Source organism: Odontesthes bonariensis, chromosome 18 (genome assembly GCF_027942865.1).
Source record: "Odontesthes bonariensis isolate fOdoBon6 chromosome 18, fOdoBon6.hap1, whole genome shotgun sequence".
Taxonomy (NCBI): Eukaryota; Metazoa; Chordata; class Actinopteri; order Atheriniformes; family Atherinopsidae; genus Odontesthes; species Odontesthes bonariensis.
The window spans coordinates 24,247,954-24,270,569 of record NC_134523.1 but is presented as its reverse complement, the minus strand read 5'-3'; the positions used below and the strand labels follow the sequence as shown (position 1 = coordinate 24,270,569).

The following is a 22,616-nucleotide window of genomic DNA, read 5'->3' as shown; positions in this document are numbered from 1 at the left end:
GGTTTGGGGTCTCATCTTCCTCTTGACTACAGCCCATCGAGTCGCTATGGGGTTCAGGTCAGGCGAATTTGCTGGTCAATCACAGTCACACCATGCCAGAGGTGGGACCAAGTCACAAGTTAGTCTCAAGTCTTTGCCCTCAAGTCCCGAGTCAAGCCTGATAAGTCCCAAGTCCTACCGTTTCAATTTCGAGTCCTTTTAACAACAGAGAAATAATATTTACACAGATCATTTATGCTTTTAAGATCTGTATTTATTTATCAAATCTTTTTTTGCAAGAACATTGTTCAAACACATTTGAAATAAACAAATGCAAATATAATTTCCTCAAAAAGTGCTGACATTGTATTTCCATAGCTTATTGCACTATAACTAGTTGCACAGCAGTTTCTGTCCTGTATTGTATTGATCTCATATAATCAAATATTTTCAGTCTTTTTAACTCCTTTCAAAACCCAAGTGTAACCTTAACCTTTTCAAACACTTTATAAAATATATCCTCTCTCCCAAAAAAATGATCTGCACTCTATTAAACTGTCCTAACTCTTCCAAGTGTTCATCTCCATCACAAAATATCCTTAGTTTTGCAAAACAGTCTTTTTAGTTTTCAAACATTTTCTCTAAAACTGTCTTCTTCACATCCTGAACAAATCCACACTTTCCAAAAACTCTCCTTCCACTCCTGCATGTTCACATCCTCTGCTACGGCCCTCACAGATATAGAGACACACACAAACATAAATCTATATGTAATATATTCACGCCATCCATAGAGAGACTGGTGTGTGTATGTGTGTGTGAGAGAGAGAGATTGGAAGGGGGGGTACATGAACATGACAATGAACAGGGTTGTGCTTTTCTATGATGCTAAGAACACTTTCGGGAAACCCGGCCAATATTCGTACTGCTTTACCTTGCCATCAAACTAGCCTGTAGCTAGCTTCCTCTTCATTGGTTGTCCTGTAATTTGATTAGTTGATGCTGTCAGATCAAAACAACGTGGATCTAATTTGACTGGATATTGTGCCGACACTCTCTCTCTCTCACACACACACACCGATGCACACGTGCAAATAGAGATAGAGCATCTGTGTCAACATACTTTTTAATCTTTGGATTTGGGGAAAGTAGCAAGTTTTTTCAAGTCAAAAAGGATCAAGTCCGAGTTAAATCACGAGTCACTTATGTTAAAGTCCAAGTAGAGTTACAAGTCTTATCAGATTTTGTCAATCGAGTCTAAAGTCATCAAATTCATGACTCGAGTCTGACACGAGTCCAAGTCACATGACTCGAGTCATGACCTCTGACCTCTGCACCATGCTGACTGAACCAGCTTTTGGTAGCTTTGGCAGTGTGGGCAGGTGCCAAGTCCTGCTGGAAAATGAAACCAGCATCTCCATAAAGCTCGTCAGCAGAAGGAAGCATGAAGCGCTCTGAAATCTCCTGGTAGATGTCTGCGTTGACTGTGGACTTCAGAGAACACAGTGGACCAACACCAGCACATGACATGGCTCCTCACATCATCCCCGACTGTGGAAGCTTCACACTGGACTTCCAGCAACGTGGATTCTGAGCCTCTCCACTCTTCCTCCAGACTCTGGGGCCTTGGTTTCCAAATGACATGAAACATTTACTTCCATCTGAAAAGAGGACTTTGGACCACTGAGCAACAGCCCAGTTCTTCTTCTCCTTAGTCCAGGTAAGACGCCTCTGACGTCGTCTCTGGTTCAGGATTCGTCTGTGCGTAGCGGCTCCTGATGCGCTGACTCCCGCCTCAGTCCACTCCTTCTGAAGCTCCCCCAAAGCCTTGAATGGATTTTGCTTGACAATCCTCTCGAGGCTATGGTTATCCCTGTTGCTGGTTCAGCTTTTCCTTCCACTATGAATATGCTTGGATACAGCACTCTGTGAACAGCCAGCTTCTTCGGCAGTGACCTTTTCTGGCTTATCCTCCTTGTGGAGGCTGTCAGTGACTGTCTTCTGAACATCTGTCACATCAGCTGTGTTCCCCATGATTATGAAGCCCACTGAACCCAGACTGAGGCCGTTTAAAGGTTCAGGAAACCTTTGCAGGTGTTTTGAGTTGATTAGCTTATTAGGGTGTGACACCCTGAGTTCCTAATATTGAACTTTTTAACAATATTCTAATTTTCTGAGACACTGAATTTGGGGTTTTCATTATCTTTAAGCCATAATTATAAAAAAATTACAAGAAATAAAGGCTTGAAATATTCCCCTCTATGTGTAATGAATCTATATGATATATACAGAAAATATTGAACTTATTCATGATATTCTAATTTCTTAAGCTGTACATGTACTTCAGATCCCAAAAGAACGAGGTGGGTGGGGTTTACCACACAAAGAAAACTATACCTTAGCTTTTAAGCCAGGATTCTTTCCTCTTGGGTCACCAGGCAACCAGAATGTCCGTGGCTTGAAATCGAATCAGTGATGTTCAGACCTTTTTCAGCTGTTAATCTGCTGGACCAACAGCTGAATAAAATACCGCACATAGCCAAGAGTAACCCCTTAATAAATAATGTTCTGCTGGCGCGGGGCAAACTGAGGAAGACTTTTAGACGTAACCACTCTCTCAATCCTTTTATGACTCTGGCTGACAGAACTTTCATCACAGACCACAGTATTTGCAAAATTTATGGTCTCTTTGATAAAAGAAGGTTTGAAACAACATTTGAGACTTTGAAAACAGAATATGGCGTCTCAAATAAGGATTTTTATAAAAACCTACAGTTCAGACACTACACATATATAAAAAGTTCCATTTGATATAACTTGTAGTTGTCTTTAAAAGACTCGAGGAGTTTCTCCTGAAATGCAGAGGCCAAAAGTATTTTATCTCAAAATTATATACAGAAATATACAGAAAAAATAGAATTTTCCTCCTGCTCTCCCGAGTGTCTGTCTGCAAAGATTTAAGGAATTACAATATAATATTAGCAATAATGTTTACATTTCATTGCTTGTGGGATCAGGCTTTCTGGAGGAACAATGTGCACAAACATGAGTAATGAGATAAGTAAGCAGGTGTCAGTAGACCCACTGTTCTTCCCACTTGGAAACATCCCAGACTTTTTAAAAACAATTTGAAGATGTGATTCAACCCCTCTTGATTATTATTATAATAACCTTTATTTAACCAGGAAGATCCCATTGAGATTAAGAACCTCTTTTTAAAGGGAGACCTGGCCAAGATAGGCAGCAGCAAATACAAAACACAGTTACAAATTACACAGATAAAAACACAAACAAATGAAAGAATTGAATTTACAAGAATTAATGCTGACACAGTGAACTATTTTGGTGAAATTTGGTCTGAGACACAGTTTAAAGCACTACCAGAGATTCCCACCCAGTCTTCTAACCTCTGTAATAAGGTTGCATGGTCAGCTGTGTCAAAGGCAGCACTCAGGTCCAGCAGAACTAAGACTGTGACTCTACTTGCATCTGTGTTCAGGCGGATGTCGTTTGTCACCTTGATCAGAGCTGTCTCAGTGCTGTGGTGGGGCCTAAAGCCTGATTGGAAAGTATCAAAAGCATTGTTAGACAGGAGAAAGTCACTAAGCTGTTGGTATACAACTTTTTCTAGGACTTTGCCTAAGAATGGCAGGTTTGATATGGGCCAGTAGTTGTTCAGTACTGTGGCATCAAGATTGCTCTTCTTTAGAAGAGGCTTAATGACAGCAGTTTTTAAGGCCTTTGGAAATGTTCCAGTCTGGAGTGAGATGTTGACTAGATGAGCGAGTTGTGGTAACAAACTGCTCAGCACAGACTTTAGGAATCTAGTGGGCAACTCATCAAGGCAGCACGTTGATGAACTCAGACTGCAGATGGTCTCTTCGACTGTTTTGTCAGTAACAGGTGTGAAATGTGTCAGCTCTAGGTGTCTCGCTGGCTGCAGAGTAGTTATTTGTGTTGTGGAAATTATTGCATTTTTATTGCCTTGAACTTTGTCATTAAAGAATATTGCAAACTCATTACACTTGGATGTAGAAATGAGTTCTAAAGGCAGTGAAACTGGAGGGTTTGTTAATCTGTTTACTGTAGCAAACAGGACATGAGAGTTGTTACTGCAGTTTTTGATGATTTCAGAAAAATAACTCTCCCTTGTTCCACGCAAAGTCTGGTTGAACACACATAGCTTTTCTTTGTAAGTCTCATAATGAACCCGGAGCTTTGACTCGGCTCTCCGGCACTCCCTTTTCTGTGCCCTGACCGACTCTTCTTTCCTCCATGGCGCCCTTTGCCTACTTTTAACCGTTCTAACCTTGACGGAGCAATGGTATCCAAAACATTTAAGAGACTTGAAGGAAAATGAAAAGTGAAGGAAAATAAACACTTTGTGTCTTTGGTGGTTTTATAAAATAAAGCGACTATTTTTACATTTATTTATTGTTTATTTTAGTCTTATTGCTTCATAAAGGAAAAATTTTTCATAAATATATTGGATATTTTAAAGGTATGATGATTTCAGAATACAGCATGTCCTTACAATGACGCCCTTCCAAGCAGTTTAATAGTTGATACTCATTTTATTTATTCAGCTGATTTAGACCATGGTGCTTATCAGCAATAACCAGGAAGTGTCTTTTTCTGGTTCGAGCTTCAGTGTCAAGAAAATAAACATCAGAAAATGAGATTTGAATTAAAATCAGATGCAGCACATACAGTTCTACTTTTGTTTGTATAAAAAATATGATTTTTATAATGTTTTAAAAACATTTAAACCTGAATTTTATCATACATATAAAGTCCATTAAGGAGTTAATAATTCAGAAATATTAACAGTTCCAATCAGAAGGAAAACTTAAAACAGCATCAAGTGTTGAAACATCCACTCTGGTGTTAAATTTCCCTTCAGGCAGGTTTCAGTGCACATGGCTCCTCAGCTGCATTTAGCCTGTTTGACAGAACTGTTTGTGTTTAACAAGCTGTTTCATTCTCTTTCATGGTAGAAATGTGATCTTTTTGTAATATCAGTAGTAAAACTGAAGTGAGGCTGCTGTATGATCTCTATCTTTAGCAGAAACAACTGAAACAACATTTTTAGACTCCAAACACAGAAAGTGAACTGAAAGTTTGAACCACAGGAGGGAGCTCCTCACCTCAGAGAGTCACTGTGACATGAAGCAAAACACAACTTTATCTGTTGATGATTTGAACTGTTTTCAGTGTCCTCACATCAGCCATTATCAAACACAAAGATATCATCAGCTGCACAGGTTAATGTTCAGCTTAGAGGGACTGGTGACCCCTGAGAAAACAACATTTCTGCACTTTAGATCCCATTAACCTGAAATAAATCTGACACAGAAGGTGAAAGAAGCAAAGATTAAACACTCCTGTTATAAGAAGAAAGGTGGGCTTTACAGGTGAAACCCATAAGTTTCTCCACCTGGTTACAAAAAAGCAGAAAAAAAACGGATTTTAGTTTCACTTTCGTCAATAAAACCTATGTTGGTCAGTTTGACCCAGATTTAAGTGACGTTGAGGCTCATTGTAAATTCCTATTGGCTCAGACAGAGTGTAGGTGTTTACTTCTCTCTGTTTTATCCCTCCTTCTATCAGACTTTAGCTCTGACTCTGCTGCTGAAAACACAGAGAGACTGGTGCTGGATACGAAGCGCACAAGCAGATAAAAGTTCTGATATTGACGGACAACATGAAGAGTTTTATCTTCTTCATCCTCCTTGGAATACACAGCGCGGCCGCTGGTGAGTTTAGAAGTTTTATTTTATTTTATTATTTATATTATTATTATATTTGCTACATATATAAATAGAGAAAGATCCTACAGACGTTTCCGTTCATTGTGTCAAACCGACTAGTTTTTGAAAATCTTTGCATATTAAACAGCTGATTAAAACAATCAATTATCCTAAAAGTTTAGGCAGTAAAATCTATTTTGCTCATAACTATAAGTCCTAATTTATCAAACTTTATTGTTGAAATTAGAAAAGCAAGGAAATGGTATGTATCTGATTATTTCTATGGATATTGATAGAGGTGCCTGTTTGCTCAAATATAAATTTACTCAATATTCATTTGATGATCATTAGCTGGTGTCCGACTCGGAAATGGTTCAAGATGGCATCGAAATGGCGCTCTGGGTCCACCTCACTGTACATGGCTGTAAATAAAGATAAAAGGGAGAAAAAGGGATGAATGCGAGAATAAAATTACTCTTTTCTCATCAAATCTCATCGGTTGATAATTGTAAATATGATTTGAAACTGAAAATCCTCATTTTCTGTTCAGTTTAGAAGCTAATTGATTACGTCACTAATAATTATAGACATTTCCACATTATGGAAACCTGTCCACAGGAGGCTGCCACATTTATATTTTTGTTCATGTTAAACACTTTTCACATCTATAGAGTTGTTTTCAAAGACACTGTGACCTCTCAGAGGAAATCAGCTTCCTTCTTGGTAAAGATGGGCTGTAACATCGTTCTCTAATGAATGTAAATGCTTTCTTATTTGACCATAGTTGCACATTGTTAGCATTAGATAAATGTAGAGTTTGATTTACTCTTTTGGTCTAATTATACAACCCTGAAAGCTATCAATTAAAAATATGAACATTGTTTTATATCTAGATCAATAATTTGGTGACTAATATCAAGGTTGGGTTCAGTTTGGTATCAGTATATACGTAACAAGAAATTATTCTTCAGAAAAGTCCAAATATGTTTGAAGTTAACTAGAAACTGTAATTCTGTCAGTTTATCTGTCAGAAATCATTAACTAATAACAAAGTGATTAACTGTGTCATTTAATGCTGTGTTCACATGAAAAGAAGCAAAAAAAGAGAAATATCCAATAATTTTATCATTGTGTTGTATGAAATATTCTAATCACAATAAAATGTGTAAGTTATACCACTTTTTAACTCACGTGGGAGAAGTACAGAGAAACACAGATTAACCATTAGAAACACAAACTGACAAAAAATAGTTTTATGGTGAAATTTTGAACCTGATAAGCTGTGAAACCAACTAAAGGCTTCACAGCTTCACAGCAACAAAAAAAGGCGTTGCACTTTTGCGACGGTCCCTAAGCGCTCCGGCTGCCGTAGTTCACTTAGAAGTATATTTGGCGCGGTTACTCTGATCTTTCGCCACACTTGCTTGCTTTGGTGAGTTGATAAAGCCTGTGGTATGTTAGTCTTAGTTTTCTGTAAATATTAATACCATCCTGACGCTAATTGGTGCGGTTTTCGTGACGCTATTACAATTACAAAGCCAGAAAATAGGCGAATGTCGAATATAAAACCAACTTCACCCTGCTCCGCCTAGTCGGGACGGATGAAACACTTTATTTTAAACAGAAACTATTGAGCTTACTATTTTTTTAAGCAACATACCGGACAACATACTAGTGTACTCGTCATTGCTCAAATTTCACATTATTTCTCATAATATAAATAGGTCAAAAAAATATGTTTGTCAACGAAATCACGATGATTACAGCTGAACTTTATGCACGCGCACCCACTGATCGATAACGTGTGTGTCAATCGCCCCGACAGCGACTAATAACACATAAACCTTTTTTGCCACTAAACTTCAAAACTCTGACATTGCACACTTTAGGACATGTTTAATTACTAATTAACCTGTTGTATAGTCATATTGGTTGGTTTCGAGGAAATCGCTGTTTAAAAAAAAAAAAAAAATCGCTGTGTTTCAAACGATTGGGATTCGGAAACTATGGCGGCCAAAAGTATGTATGGGAAACACTGATATATAAATACATATAAATACAAAAAAGAAAAATAGTTTATTCTCCTCTTAATTTGGATTGAATTTTTGTTTATTTTTAATTAAAATTTTCTAAAATTATCATTTCCATTTTAAATTTCCCCCACGGGGGGGAAGTATTTATATACAGTATATATATAAATGGTTGAAATTTTGAAATCAGTTTTTTTTTTTTTTTTTTACAGTGACTCATTCGCTGAAGTATTTCTACACTGCGTCCTCACAAGTCCTAAACTTCCCTGAGTTTGTTGTTGTTGGACTGTTTGATGAAGTTCAGATAGTTCACTACGACAGCAACACCAGGAGCACAGTGCCCAAACAGGACTGGATGAACGAGGTAGTAGATCCACAGTACTGGGAGAGGAACACTGGATACTTTATGGGTTCCCAGCAGACCTTCAAAGCCGGCATTGACATTTTGAAGCGGCGTTTCAACCAAACTGGAGGTTTGTTTCTGTTCCGCCGTCTGTTGTTTGTGTGTTTTGTGTTGTTGTTTGTTGCAACGTATGAAACACACACACATGCACGCACATCGTGTGTTCTGATGGTTTTAGTGTTTCTTCTCTTGTAAGAAGCCTTTTCACACGGTCAGACTGAACACACACATCTCACCTGTTAAACTGCACTGATGCAGTGTTTCTGTGCATTTTGGAGCAACGAGCAGAGTTTCACCACATTGTTTCATCTGGACTGGAAACAGTTTCACAACAAGGCAGAAACTCTACATCCTGGTTCCTTAAACTTTGGAGTTTTTCTTGTGTCCCCGTATAAAGACACAAAAAGTATTTTATAAACTTAATTTAATGTAAAATGTATTTTCAGATCAGATCTAAATGGTCAAACACTCATATTTTACCCGTCCTAAAATAAATTTACATTTGAACTACGGACAAGATGACAAGAACAACTTTAATTTATGTGCTTTTGTAAAGATGAAGTTATACAATATTGAAACTGTTGATTATTTGATTAGAAAATTAACCAAATATTATTGATCAGCTATTTTGATGATTTAATGATTAATTAAAGGGGAACTGCGGTATTTTCAACATTAAGCCTCTTTTCTGAGTCGTCTGCAATGTTTTAGAACCCCACTCACCGCTTTGAATTTTACTGCTGTCTCCGGTATTTGCCTAATTTTGATTCTTCTCAACCTGCTTCAGAATGGCAAGTCATGCGCATGTCTAGGAAGGTCCGTAAAAGCACCATAAACGTCCGTTTTCAAAATCAACTCACCGGAGTGGTTACTGGTGTACACTGGTAATCCATATCAAATTTCGTTGCGAAAAGTTGCTTCTGTCGTGTTTTATTTGGCAGCTCGTTCATGCTCGCACTATTTTCTTAGCCACCTCACAGCCGTGGATAAACTTCCGCTCAGCAGTTGAATCTGACTTGCTATACTCCACACCACTTGATGACGGAGTAATATCAACGTACATCCAGTCTTCCATAGAACTCAATGGGATTTACAAAATGTCAAATAAAACATGACAGAAGCAACTTTTCGCAACGAAATTTGATATGGATTACCAGTGCACACCAGTAACCACTCCGGTGAGTTGATTATTTTGAAAACGGACGTTTATGGTGCTTTTACGGACCTTTTAGGACATGCACAAGACTTGCCGTTCTGAAGCAGGTTGAGAAGAATCAAAATGAGTAAAATTCAAAAAAGCGGTGAGGGGGGTTCTAAAACATTGCAAACGACTCATAAAAGAGGCTTAATGTTGAAAATACCGGAGTTATCCTTTAAGTATTTCATTTGGAAGAAATCCCAAATATTTATAGGCTCGTGTTTGTAATTTACGAATATTTTTAGATTTTTATGTTTCATCTGAAAATTTGACCGTGTTCAGTTCCAGTTGAAATAAATTATTTAGAACTTTTCTCCTTATTTACTGACATATTACTACTTATACTAATTAGATCAAGATAAAACCACCTTCTGCTTATTTATTAATAGAAGAACAAAGAAATGAGAGATCACAAAACATCTTATATCCATAAACAGCTACAAGTTACATTTGGTATCATTTAACATGTCAAAAAGGCTCAAATCTGAAACTAAAGAAATGTTCTTTTAATATTTAATCACAGCATGTATTTCCTTTAGTTCGGTTTGTTTCTCTCATGTTTAGTTTTTCAGTCACAGATTTTTATTTCCTCTTTTTTGAACCAGGAGTTCAATGTTACAGTATACAGAGGGACGTTTCAGGGGCGGGGCTTCTATCTGCTGCGCTCCTATTGGTCAGATGAGCTGTCAGTCACTTCCTGCAGGCTCAACCAGCTGAATCTGAAAACACTGTTTAACACTCTGTGTTTTCAGGCTGATTTGGTAAAGATCTCCAACCAAACTGAAACCCCTAATCAGGGTAGAAAATAAGGAATGAATATTAAAATCCTCATGTATCTCAGTTATATTTGGGTCATATATTAAAGCTTTTACTAAGAGGTTTTTGTGTTGTCAGATTTCAGCCTCAAACAAAGTAAATTTTCTCCTGAATCGTTGGTGTCAGCATCTTCAGAAGATGTTTGTCTTGTTTAAAATGGGTCCAACGTTTCTCTCAGAGACTGTGGGGTGAAAGAAATGATCAGAATCTGTGTTCATGTTCACGTCTCCATTAGAATGAACAGACTCAGGACCTGCTGCTGGTCTCCTAAAGGGGCGTGTCAGTCGGGGTAAACCATGTGACACAGACACAGGAAGTGACTCTTCATCGGGGCGTCTCCTCTCTGAACATCTCTGACTGTGTTTGGATTGTTCACTTTTCTGTCTCATCCATTTCACAGTGTTGGTTATATCGAGGACTCGTTTTGGAGAATCAGGGAGGAATTCTGACGTGGAGCTAAGCTAACAGCTACTCAGAACACGGCCGCCAGAACAGAGAATTTTATCCAACTTAAACAACTCAAAGCTCAAAGGTTTCATAGCAGTTAGAGCAGTTATATAAAATGATTTCACACCGCCTCACTCTTTAATCAGTTATTCACTCTGTCGCTCCTTTTTAACCAAAATAACGTCCACGTTGCTGCACGTCATTGTGTGCACGTGGCTGGAGAAGCTTTCCTGCTGCTGATCAGCTGAGGCTGATACCAAAATACCAACTACAAGACAGTAAGAGTGAGAGAGAAGCCTGTAACAGCACCGACACGGACCATCTTTTAAATGTGAGCAGAAGTAACGCCCAGCAGGAAACTATCCAACAAGTCTGACTCAACTCCTGACAGATTCAGCAAACACACACCTAAAGACAGACCATACCAGCTGGGATCTGTTAGAAAAGTAACATTTCTTTATGTTTCACCCCGTAGCTCACTGACATATTTCACATGTTTCAGGTCCTTTACAGTCTTTATGAACACAAATTAAACTCCACCAACTACAGGCTGCATTACATTAACTCTACTGTTCTGATCACACTTTGTTCATCGATGATAAACACAGAGTTGGACGACAGTTTGGATCAGTTTGACTTTGTTTAACGGCGGCGTGTCGGTGGAGTAATAAACACACACAGAGCTGAAATTATTAGTCAGCCGTTAACTGATCATAAAACCATAAATATTCCCAATCAGATACTCATTAAACTCTTCCATCACACGGAACATGAAACATTTCCTGGTTTCTGTTTCCCAGATATGAACATTTCACTGTTTTCTCTGTTTAATGTGATTAAAGTTAAATGAACAACTTGTTGGTTGAAAAGAAGAAAGAATCAGTTTAAAAATTCATCTTCAGGCTTTAATTTATTTAATTTTCTTTAGTTTCTTGAAGTTTTACAGTAAAATACTGTATAAACCGTATTTATGAAATAAATGAAATAATCCATAATGTGTAGGAGAACACAGATTAGATTAAATAAACTCTGTCCTGATGCACAGCAGCTGGGTTTCCATTCACTACAGAAACAAATCTGAAGGAATATTTTTAAAAGAAGTGAAAAAATAAATGTGAATCAGAAACATTATTAACTCCACTGTATTAAATCAGAATAACTCTGCGGAGCTGCCGACAGTGAGCTGCCTCAGAATAACTTCACAGTAGAAACCTTGTAGTCGTAGATATTATATCAGTTTAACAGCACACAGCTGATAGAGGAATATTAGAGCCTTGTTAGTTAAACTGGAGATCAGGGCCATAAAGGAGACCCAGGCTGCGTCTGACGGGTCCTCATATAACACGAGTGTTTTAATTAACCTGCCTGACTGGATACAGTGGAAGATGTCTCATACGGGATCAATCTTTATCTCACAGTTAACAGATCAGCCTGTTCATTGTTAAAAACACACAATGATTCAGAAAAGGTTTGTCAGTTATTTCCTCGTTGCTTCACAGAACATTAAAGATCAGTGACTTTGACGATCATCATCAAAGTAGATTAATGAAAATATTGTAACTGGACGAGCAACAACGAGGAGAGAAAAAATCAGTTTGTTCCCTAAACGTGAAACAAAAGTGGTATAAAGTTAATTTAGTCTGTGAATAAGAAGTAAAGAAATGTGGTGCCACGAACCGTTCAACATCAACTGCAGCTCAAATTTATTTAAGTTTAATCATGATGATTTACAGGTTAAAATGAAAAGAAATCCTAATCTCAGATCACAGCTCCTACGTCCTGTTTGCGAGTTTGTTCTTAAATCAGAGGGATGTTTCAGGGGCGGGGCTTCTCTCTGCTGCTCTCCTATTGGTCAGATGAGCTGTCAGTCACTTCCTGCAGGCAGCTCTGGGAAGTGACCACAGACCTCTGATGCTGTTAGCATTCAGCCAGCAGCTCTCACCGAAAGATGAGAGTTAAGGTGTTTCCACTTCTGTTTCCATCTCTGATATATGAAACCTCACTGCTGACATTAGAAAACCTTTAAGGAAAATATGTGACTGTTCTCTAAGTTTCTGACTTTTACTGTGAGCTAACGCTAACTAGCTTGTTAGCTCACTTCCTGCAGGCTCAACCAGCTGAATCTGAAAACACTGTTTAACACTCTGTGTTTTCAGGCTGATTTGGTAAAGATCTCCAACCAAACTGAAACACCCAATCAGAGTAACAAATGTCCAAATGTGTTCTTGTTCCTTTTTAGTTGAGAAATATAAAAACTGTAGATGACAGCCGACATGTGTGGAGCAGCTTGACAGACAGTCTGATCTGGTTAAAGCTCAGTTCAGTCCTCTGCTGCTCTCCATCATCGCCTACACTGTGTGTTCACGTTCACACTCACTGTGTAACTGCTCTCATTCAGTTATTTTTCTGTCTCTGCTGTCAGACGAGTGAATGAACACAAACGCTGATCTGATCGCGGATCATAAATGTTCAGCGAAGCAGGAAAATCGAACTCCTGTCCTGTTATTCTGTACGTTCATTAAAAACACAGCTTTTCTTCTCAGTCTGTTCTCTGACTCTCAGAATGAGACGAGGACATGATTTAAAGTTTTCAGTGGGACACGTTTTAGTTCATGTTGACAGGTTAGAGTTGGACTGCTGCTGCTGTGGGAGGATGAAGAGATGGAGACACGATCCTCCTCTTAGTTCCTGAAAACAGTAAAAAATGAGAAACACGTCATCCAGTAGCTACAAGAAAGTAAAACTACATCAAGTGTGTGTTAACAGTGAAGCTCAGCAGTTAAAACAAACAGTAAATCCACACTAAAGCAGCAGTTTTAGAGTTTTTCCTTCCCATTTTCCAGACTGGATGAAATAAATGTGGAAAACACAGTAACAGTGTGTTCAGTGTGCTCAGACAGGGTTCAGTTTCTGTGCTGCAGCTCCTCTTTAAGCCTCTCTGTCAGCACACAGCACAGCTGCTGTTATCAAGCTGCTTTTATGTCCACTTTGTCCTTCATGATCGTAAAACAGTGATTTAAGGAGCGTCTCAGCACCACAGTGCAGGAGTCACAGTTTGTCTGGTTAGCGGGGAACGTTCACATTTATGAGCCTCGGTCAGATTTCTGCTCATTCAGTCGTCTGACAGCAGAAACAGGAAAATAATTCAGTGAGAGCAGCTGAACTGTGTGTTCATTAGAATGCACTGATGTTATGGCTGATGATGGAGAGGACTGATGGCGGCTTTAAGCAGCTCAGACCGTCTGTCCAACCTTCAGCAACAGTTTTTATTGTCTGAGCTGAAGAGGAAGAAGAAAATATTTCATCGTGTTTTCCTCTAATGAGGCGACTCAGTGTGGCTGAAAGTCTTTACCAACAGCATGAAAACACATCATGTTCAGCAGCGTTTTAGATTCAGCTGCTTTACAGAGAACGGGCAACTACGCCATGAGCGCACTGCATTCTGGGTAGCAGTCGGCAGGTTAGCGAACAGGCGTCTTTGTGCAGCTGCGGGAAGTCTTTACAGTAACTGTGAGCCCACAGAAACATCAGAGAGGAACTAAAGGAGGAGAAACTCACAGATGGAAGATCAAGAGTAAAAATCATGACGGTTAACAGACCAGAGTGCAGATTTAACTCAGTGTCTTCAGCTGATAAGCTAACTGTAGGTAGCCACGTATCAGACGTATGATAAGAAATGTGAAATAATAACTAATGAGAGCCTCACAGGTGTTGGAGGTATTTCATCAGTTTAACTCAGAGGAAGTGGTTATTCTCCATAGTTTTAACTTGATAAAACTTCCCTGTTCCACCTTCTGTTACTACAACACTTCTGATGTCTGTAATACCCACAATGCCTTGTTTTCTTCACTTCTGCTGACAGCACAATCCCATAAAACTCAAGGAGCCTTTATACCAACAAGATGGCGTATTTCAAGCTGCACTAAGATTACAAAATAATAATAAGAGTTCTGCTCTCCAAAGTGGGCGTGGCATAAGTGTTTCAGACGCAGCCTGGATGGATAAAAGTACATTTGGATGAGTATTGTATGATTTTATCAATAAAAGATGAGTTGCATAAGGAGTACATATCATAATACAGTTGTGTGTAGGTTATATTTGGGTCATATATTAAAACTTTTACTCAGAGGATTTTGTGTTGTCAGATTTCAGCCTCAAACAAAGTAAATTTTCTCCTGATTCGTTGGTCTGGAAAATATCAGTTTAGTGTCAGAATCTTCAGAAGATGTTTGTCTTGTTTAAAATGGGTCCAACGTTTCTTTCAGAAACTGCGGGTGAAAGAAATGATCAGAATCTGTGTTCATGCTCACGTCTCCATTAGAATGAACAGACTCTAGGGCGGTTTATGGTCGGAAACCAGGTCATCTGCGTGTGTGTCGCAGTTAACGCAGACATGGGCCCCCCCCCACACGCAGACACTCTGGTGCACCTCCGCAAAATTGTAACTCACCGCAGACAGTGCCGCAGATATCGCCGCAGGGAGGAGAGAAAGGAGGCCTCTGATTGGTCACCTCTACATCCACTCTACACTATGCGTATTTCCGGTTTGCTAACCGGCTAATGGTGACGCTAACCGTGACAATTCTTTCGCCTCTCTGCCAGCTCCAGTAGGAGCAATATTTCTTCTATTTCTAGATCGATCAGCTGCATCTCAATCAAAGTGCGCATTCGTCCAGTCGCCATTGTTGTTGAATGACCTCCGTAACCGGAAAAGAAACACGCCACCCACCACACCCACAATCCCAGCTTGTTCGTGATTGTCCCTCTTGCGTTGTGGCGTGGAATTAACATAGCTATTATGTTAACACCGCGCTTCAAAATTGGGCATAAATCAAAAATAACTGTGTCATACCTGCGACAAGCTCACTGCAACACACTGCTGCGAGAGTATACACGGCCCTTCAGGACCTGCTGCTGGTCTCCTAAAGGGGCGTGTCAGTCGGGGTAAACCATGTGACACAGACACAGGAAGTGACTCTTCATCGGGGCGTCTCCTCTCTGAACATCTCTGACTGTGTTTGGATTGTTCACTTTTTACTCTCATCCCTTTATAGTGTTGGTTATATAAAGTACTCATTAGTGGACAGACAGCCGCTGAATCATTTCAGACACCATTTGAATTCAGCGGGACTTCATCATTAAAAACTCAATATTCATAGTTGCATATTCTATAAATGCCAGCAGGATTTTTACAAACTGATTCTAAAGGTGTTGACTTAAATATTTCCTGACACAAATCTCTGTCCATCTAAAACATTTTTAATAACAACTAAAAGAACATTGTGGGTTTCCACCTGCACAAATATAGATTGTAACTGAAACTATGTCAATAATCCTTAATATTCCTATTATCAACACATATAAACCCTGAAAAACAAACAAGTTTTACAGACTAAGCGGCCGCATCGTAGGAGTTTGCCTTTTTCATAAGTTTTAAAGGTGAGCTACACTATATCGTATTCATCAGAGGTTCACTCCACGTGACTCTTCTGTATTGAGGCACAGCACGTCCATAATGTAACAAAACTGGATAAGATCTGATCAACTTTGCTCTAAGAAACAGATGTAGTGTTTAAGCAGTAACTCTGTTCACTGATATCCTGCAGAAAATCAGTTTTGTTTGTGAAATCATCACTTTGTTGTGTAAAAGTTAAACATTTCCTGGGTCCTGGTTTTTAAATTTTTTAAATGGTGAGTAATTTGTTTCTTTTAACTTTTTTTCTGACATTTTTAAAACAGTTAATCATTTAGTAAATAATTAGAATTAAAAAGATTTATTGTTAACCAGCGAAGCCTTGTGATCAAACATTGGATTGAAACTCTCCATCAGTGACGGCTCCTGGATAAAACTCAGAACAGTCTGTAGTCGGGGATGTTTCACAGGAAGAGGATATTTGTTAAATGATCAGTTCTCTGTAGAGTTTCAGAGGATGGGATGTTATGTTCAGGATCGGGTTTAACTTGCATCTGATTGTCAGGGCACCTCCTCAGTAAGTGAAGCTCAGTCAGACCTTCTTGGTTCAAGAAAGAGCAAATAAAATTATGAGTGACCGTGCTGGATCTTACATAGATTTTCTCTACTATCTCTCTCTCTGTCTTTCAGGTATCCACTTATACCAAGAAATGTATGGATGTGAGTGGGACGATGAGACTGGAGAGGTTAAAGGATTTACTCAGTTTGGTTATGATGGTGACGACTTAGTAGTATTTGACCTCAAAACAACCTCATGGGTCGCTCCAAAACAACAAGGTGTCATCACCAAACACAAGTGGGACAAAGACAAGGCTTATAATGCCCAATGGATCAGTTACCTCTCCCAGATCTGTCCTGAGTGGCTGAAGAAGTATGTGGCCTATGGGAAGAGCTCTCTCCAGCGAACAGGTAAAATCACATCACCTGTTTTAGTGAAATGGATACTGTGATCATCAGCCTCCTCTATATCTTATATTATATTATCTTATATTATATTAAACTTGTTAGTCTGTCTCTTTCCTCCTCAGAGCTCCCCTCAGTGTCTCTCCTCCAGAAGTCTGCCTCCTCTCCAGTCAGCTGCCATGCTACAGGTTTCTATCCTAACAGAGCTGAACTGTTCTGGAGGAAAGATAGAGATGAGATTCATGAGGGTGTGGTCAAAGGAGAGGTCCTCCCCAACAGTGATGGAACCTTCCAGATGAGCGCTGACCTGAAACTTTCCTCTGTTCCAACTGAAGACTGGATGAAGTACGAATGTGTGTTTCAGCTCCTTGGAGCGGAAGACATCGCCACCAAACTGGAGAAAACAAAAATCAAGACCAACGCAGGCTGTAAGACTAAAGTCATATCTGATGAAGTTTGATGCTAAATGTTATTCTATGATGTTGTTGTTTGGTCTTTTCTTCCAATATTTTGTGAATAGTTTGAAGTAATAGATCAGAAACACATTATTACTGTTCATATGTCCTAATGGGATGTCAATTTAGACAAAAAATAAGTTACTTATTATGAAATAAAGTAAAAACTTTGTTCCTTTTCTAAGTATATTGACAGAAACATATTCAGTGTAACAACAGTCTTGTGGACAGAAGCCAGCACAGACAGAACTGAGCAAAGAGTCACAGTAACTATACTCAGATAAATAGTGAATAGATTCAAACACTGACCACATACAGGCTTCAGTATCATTGTTTATGAATTTTATTAATAAAAAAAGTTGTGATGTGTTATTTGTTTCCTCAACAGCGAATGCCACCATCATGATCGTCCCCATCATTGTTGCAGTTGCTGTTCTCGGCATCATCGCTGTGATCGGAGTCGTTCTCTACAAAAAGAAGAACGGTGGGAGAGAAACACATTTTCTACTTTCTCAGTTTTCTGACTTTATGTAAAGTTCAAATAAGAAAAAAAAACTAAATTTCCAATTACAAAATGAGGTTAAATAAAAAATAAGCTGTGAACGACTTTGAGCCATTTTCATGAGAAAGTGAACATTACAAGATGCTGTAAGACATGATCTGTATGAGAATGTTAAATCTGTAACAACTTTAATAATGAGCTTTTTCTTCTTTTCATTTCAGCCAAGCGCCCTCCATCTCGTAAGTGATACATTTATTTTGTATAAATCTCACATTAATTGTGTAGTAACAGCAGACTTCTATATTTTCTGCTGGAGAACTTCTTACGGACTGTTTCTGTCAGCTGTTTATTCCTGATTCAGGATGTGGTCTAACTGTGTGTTCTGACCTCACAGCTGTAGAAAACGCTGAGGTCCAGGAGCAAATGATCCCGAATCCCTGAACAACAAACAGCCGGGAACACAGTGAGTTGATTCATATGTTAAACAAAGCTGCTTGAATTAGAAAAAGTAAGAACCATATGAGAGTGATTCTTTAATCGCAGTAATGCACCTCTGAGACACTGTAGTCTGACTTTAAGTTATATTTTCATAAACTAATTTATGTAACGTTGACTGAGATCATTAGAAGAAATGTACAAATACTTTTTTTTCTGAAGTTTTTCACATCTGCAGTTTACTTTAACTCCAATATTAACCTTCAGAAAGATGGTAAAAGAAATGTACATCTATGGTTTAACCTAAGTACCATGAATTAATCTGATTTTAAAGCATTCTAGCTAAAAACTTTTTGATGTAAAATTATATTTCAGGGCATTTTAACACAATAAAAACTGTTTCCTGATTAGAACTCTTTATTTAATCTTTTATCTTTGTGTCTCTCCAGGTTTATGAAGTTTGCACTGAAATAAGGAACGACATCACCACCCTCTTCTCTATAAACCATGAATTAATTTGTTTTTAACATTTGATGAGAGAAGTTAATATAAATTCTTAGTCATTGAAATTCAAAGGAAGATAAATTGAAAAATTTGGCAAATATTTTGATTTGGTATCATGATGAATGAGGTCGTTTCCATTGTTGAACTGTTTAAATTCTGGTAAATCAAAGAGTTTCTTTATATTCTTACGAGAAAAGACAGAAAATGTGTCACAATATTCTTCAAATAAGCAAAAATAATCAGCATTTAATTGTGTTTGTGTAGTTGTACAACAAATCCAACAGACTTACAGACTTTTATTTCTGGTTTTGGGGTTTTATTGTATTTCAATCAGTCAGTTATTAATATTAATGATACATAAGCATACACACTTACATAAAAACAGCTAAAGAGACGGACAACCACATGCATGCATCCATCTTGTCAATAAATCTATATTATTAGGGTCTGAAAACATGATGATATCAACCATAAACAGCTAAAAACATGACGTTTAAAGTGCAGATTTTAGACATCAGTCAGTGTAACTGGTTTATCTCAGTTACTCCTGATGGTAAATTGTTCCTGTTTGATGAGCTGGAATCGACTCCAGTCATCAGGAAACTTTATAGCTTTACATTAATCTCATGAATATCTTGATTCTCAGTAATTAAACAGAATTACTGTCTGGTTAATACTGCAGCTCCAAATTATTAGTTTTATTTCCAGAGAATCTATAAGAATGGAAAAGAACATTACAGATACTGCTCATCTATATGCACAGATAACAGATATGAACATTGGCCCAAATTATATTACAAATGTGTAAATATTCTGCTTTTATGTTTTTTTTGTGATAAAACTGTTTTGATTTTATTAAGTTGAAGTAAATGATGATTTTAAGTTTTATTTAAATTTACTCCAAAGTAGAGGTTTTCTTTTTTCTTTGATTTAATATATTTAGCTGAGATTTGAATTATTTTCTGCTTTTCATCGTGCATTGAAGATATTTTGGGAAAAGGGATTTATTTTGATTTGTAAACATTTAAAACTTCAGCCGTTGGGCTCAAATAACTTCCGGTGTTGGTTTTAATGGAGAAATGTCAGATAAGTTTTATTACTCTTCTTTTAATTTTGGAAGTTTTCTTGCTTTTAAATAAAGTCTCCAATAAGCCAAATTTCAGTGTCTTTTTATAATTCTTTATAGCATCAACATGTCCAACAGAGTGACGCTGCAGTTTCATAAATGCTGCCTGATGAGTATTTACTGGTGTCACAGATTAAATGAACATGGCCTTTATCTGTAGAAATGATTCTTAACTGAAAACTTTGAACAAAAATACGTTTTAGGTCATGTAAGATGTAAAGTTAGTGTGTTTTCAGTTTTAGTATCTTGTAAATGTATAGAATAAGGAAATTATATCGGAAGCTCAGCAGTCATTTTTGTCTTTTTTTTTCAGTTTATCAGTGTTAATAAGACAAAAGCTCTTACTGCATCTATCAGGTTTATTAGTGAGGTACTTTGGTTTGTAGAGAGTAAAGAAAAGAAAAACCTGCTGAACTGATTACAGACTTCATGTCCCTTTGTAAGTTAAACAGCTCTTTTCATTATCAGTACACTATGGAGGGACATTATTTTTTTTCCTTTCCCTTTTGATTTCCCAATAAGGGGATTTGGATAAAGAGCTATTTCTCTTACTTCACAGCAGGTCATCCTACAATGGGTCTTTTATGAAAATCACATTAAGACAAAAATTGGACTGGATTGTTTTACAGGGAGTATAAATTCTTTTGGAGAGTCAAACCTTTTCTACCTTCAGTCATTATGAGATACGTGAGGTCGTTGCTCAACAAAATAGACGAGTTAACGGGACTGGTTAACAAAAGATGAGATTGGTTAACAATCAGCAGATTTAGAAGGAATGGAGTTCACTCTGCTTCACAGAGACATGGGAACATGACTTTCACAAGAATACAATGTTTTCTCTTTAAACTGATGTTGAGTATTGCCCGAATTAATCATCAAGTCATTTTACTGTACAGTTTCTGAAAAAAATAAAGGGAAAATCACCAAGAAATGACTGAGTAACTAACAATGTTGCCATGTGTCCAGAATGAAAGGGAATTTCAAGGCCTTGTACTTTTCAAGAAAACATCAGTTAGTACTTGTACAAGTTACTCAAGTGTTTTGTTGTTGAGGTGTTTCTCCAGTTAATTTAAGAAAAACCATTATGCTCTGCAGAAAAAGAAACTGCTAAAGGTGCAGGTGGAGGCCTCCACATCCTCCTGGATGACTGACTACTTATCAAACAGACCACAGTTTGTCTCTGAGCAGGTGGTCAGTAATATAGGAGCTCCACAGGGAACCAAGCTCTCACCCCTTCTTTTAACCCTGTGCACCACTGACTTTCAGTCACATAAAAACATAAAAACCCACTGAGTAAGAGTCTTGACTCCTGTCACTTGCAGAAGTTCTTTGATGACTCTGCAGTTATGGGCCGTGTCAGTGGGGCTGATGAGGCTTGGTGAACAGCTTTGTGGAGTGGTGTGGCAACACACTTTAAAATGCGAGAATAGTCGTAGTCAATTGTTAACATCAGCCTAAACAAGAATGCAGTGACAAATTCTGGTAGGGGTATAAAGGATATTTCTTTATTTTAATATGATAACATTGTTAGTTACTCTGTCATTTATTGGTGACTTTTCCTTTAATTTTCTCAAAAACTGTAAAATGACTTCCAATTTGTGGTGGGGATAGTCTACATCTAAACGAGAATACAAATTACATTTTAGGTCAATTATAAAGGATATTTTTTGTAAACATGACAACAGTGTTAGTTCCTCGATCATTTGGGGGTTACCCAAGTCGTTACCGTAATTGTTCTACCAAATGTGCCACAAAACATATAGAGCGGCCACAGTCTTCTAGCTTGTGTAGGCAGACAAGGGAAACAAAGCGGCAAGAAGAGCGGGTATGGCTGTCTTTGTAAACTCTAAATTGTGTAATGTCACCTGTGACGTCATCCATTCAATCATTGCAAGACTGCAGAAACAACATCCCAGCACCATCACAGTGATCAATGGTGACTTTAACCATGTGTGTATCTCTCCTGTCCTAAGTAGCTTCAAACAATATGGGAAGTGTGCGACAACAGAACAAAATCCTGAACCTCTTTTACGTCAATGTCACAGAGACCCTACAGCCGCACTTCTTTGTCCCTCCTCAGTGAATCTGACCATAACCTCATCCACCTTGTAGCCACTTATAAGCCTCTGGGGAGACAGGTTAGAGTGTGAAGGATTGGTCGAAAGAGGCTGGAGGGCTTCTTCAAGATTTTTTTTAACACTTCAACTGGGAACTGTTTCTCGGGGACTTTTGAGGACCTATCTCAATGTATCACAGACTACTTTAATTTCTGCTTGGACACAGTTATACCATCCAGATGGGTCCAACACTTCCATGACAATAAACCATGGATCAGTAAAGTCATTAAACGTCTTCTGTACAGGAAGAGGAACTCAGGAATCTGAGGGAAGCAAAATACAGATACAAGGTGAGGATAGAGGAAAAATTGTGGTAAAATAACACCAAAGAGATGTGGAATGGAATATGGTTAATAACAGGCTACAGGACAACAGTGCCTGGTGGGCTGAGGGTCCAGGACTTCTGAACAGAGCTAAGCCTATTTTTCAAAAGGTTCATTTCTAGTTCTACTCCCACTCACATCCTTTGACACCTCTG

General features: G+C 38.1%; 1 protein-coding gene across 1 annotated transcript; it reads left to right on the top strand.

Moving 5' to 3' along the window:
* The first annotated feature begins 5,590 nt into the window (after positions 1 to 5,590).
* On the top strand, positions 5,591 to 20,052 carry LOC142368292 (major histocompatibility complex class I-related protein 1-like). The gene is made up of 8 exons (XM_075450420.1): positions 5,591 to 5,735; positions 7,972 to 8,232; positions 16,727 to 17,005; positions 17,125 to 17,427; positions 17,843 to 17,938; positions 18,178 to 18,195; positions 18,351 to 18,419; positions 18,841 to 20,052. The coding sequence occupies exons 1-7, from the start codon at positions 5,684 to 5,686 to the stop codon at positions 18,395 to 18,397; spliced, it is 1,056 nt and encodes a 351-aa protein (XP_075306535.1). The 5' UTR covers positions 5,591 to 5,683; the 3' UTR covers positions 18,398 to 18,419; positions 18,841 to 20,052.
* The last annotated feature ends 2,564 nt before the right edge of the window (positions 20,053 to 22,616 follow it).

Excerpts from the sequence above, each read along its gene's own strand:
- LOC142368292 (XM_075450420.1), top strand. The coding sequence starts at position 5,684 with ATGAAGAGTTTTATCTTCTTCATCCTCCTTGGAATACACAGCGCGGCC. Across the intron at positions 8,233-16,726 it reads GCGTTTCAACCAAACTGGAG|GTATCCACTTATACCAAGAA; the intron begins GTTTGTTTCTGT and ends TCTGTCTTTCAG. Across the intron at positions 17,428-17,842 it reads AATCAAGACCAACGCAGGCT|CGAATGCCACCATCATGATC; the intron begins GTAAGACTAAAG and ends TTTCCTCAACAG.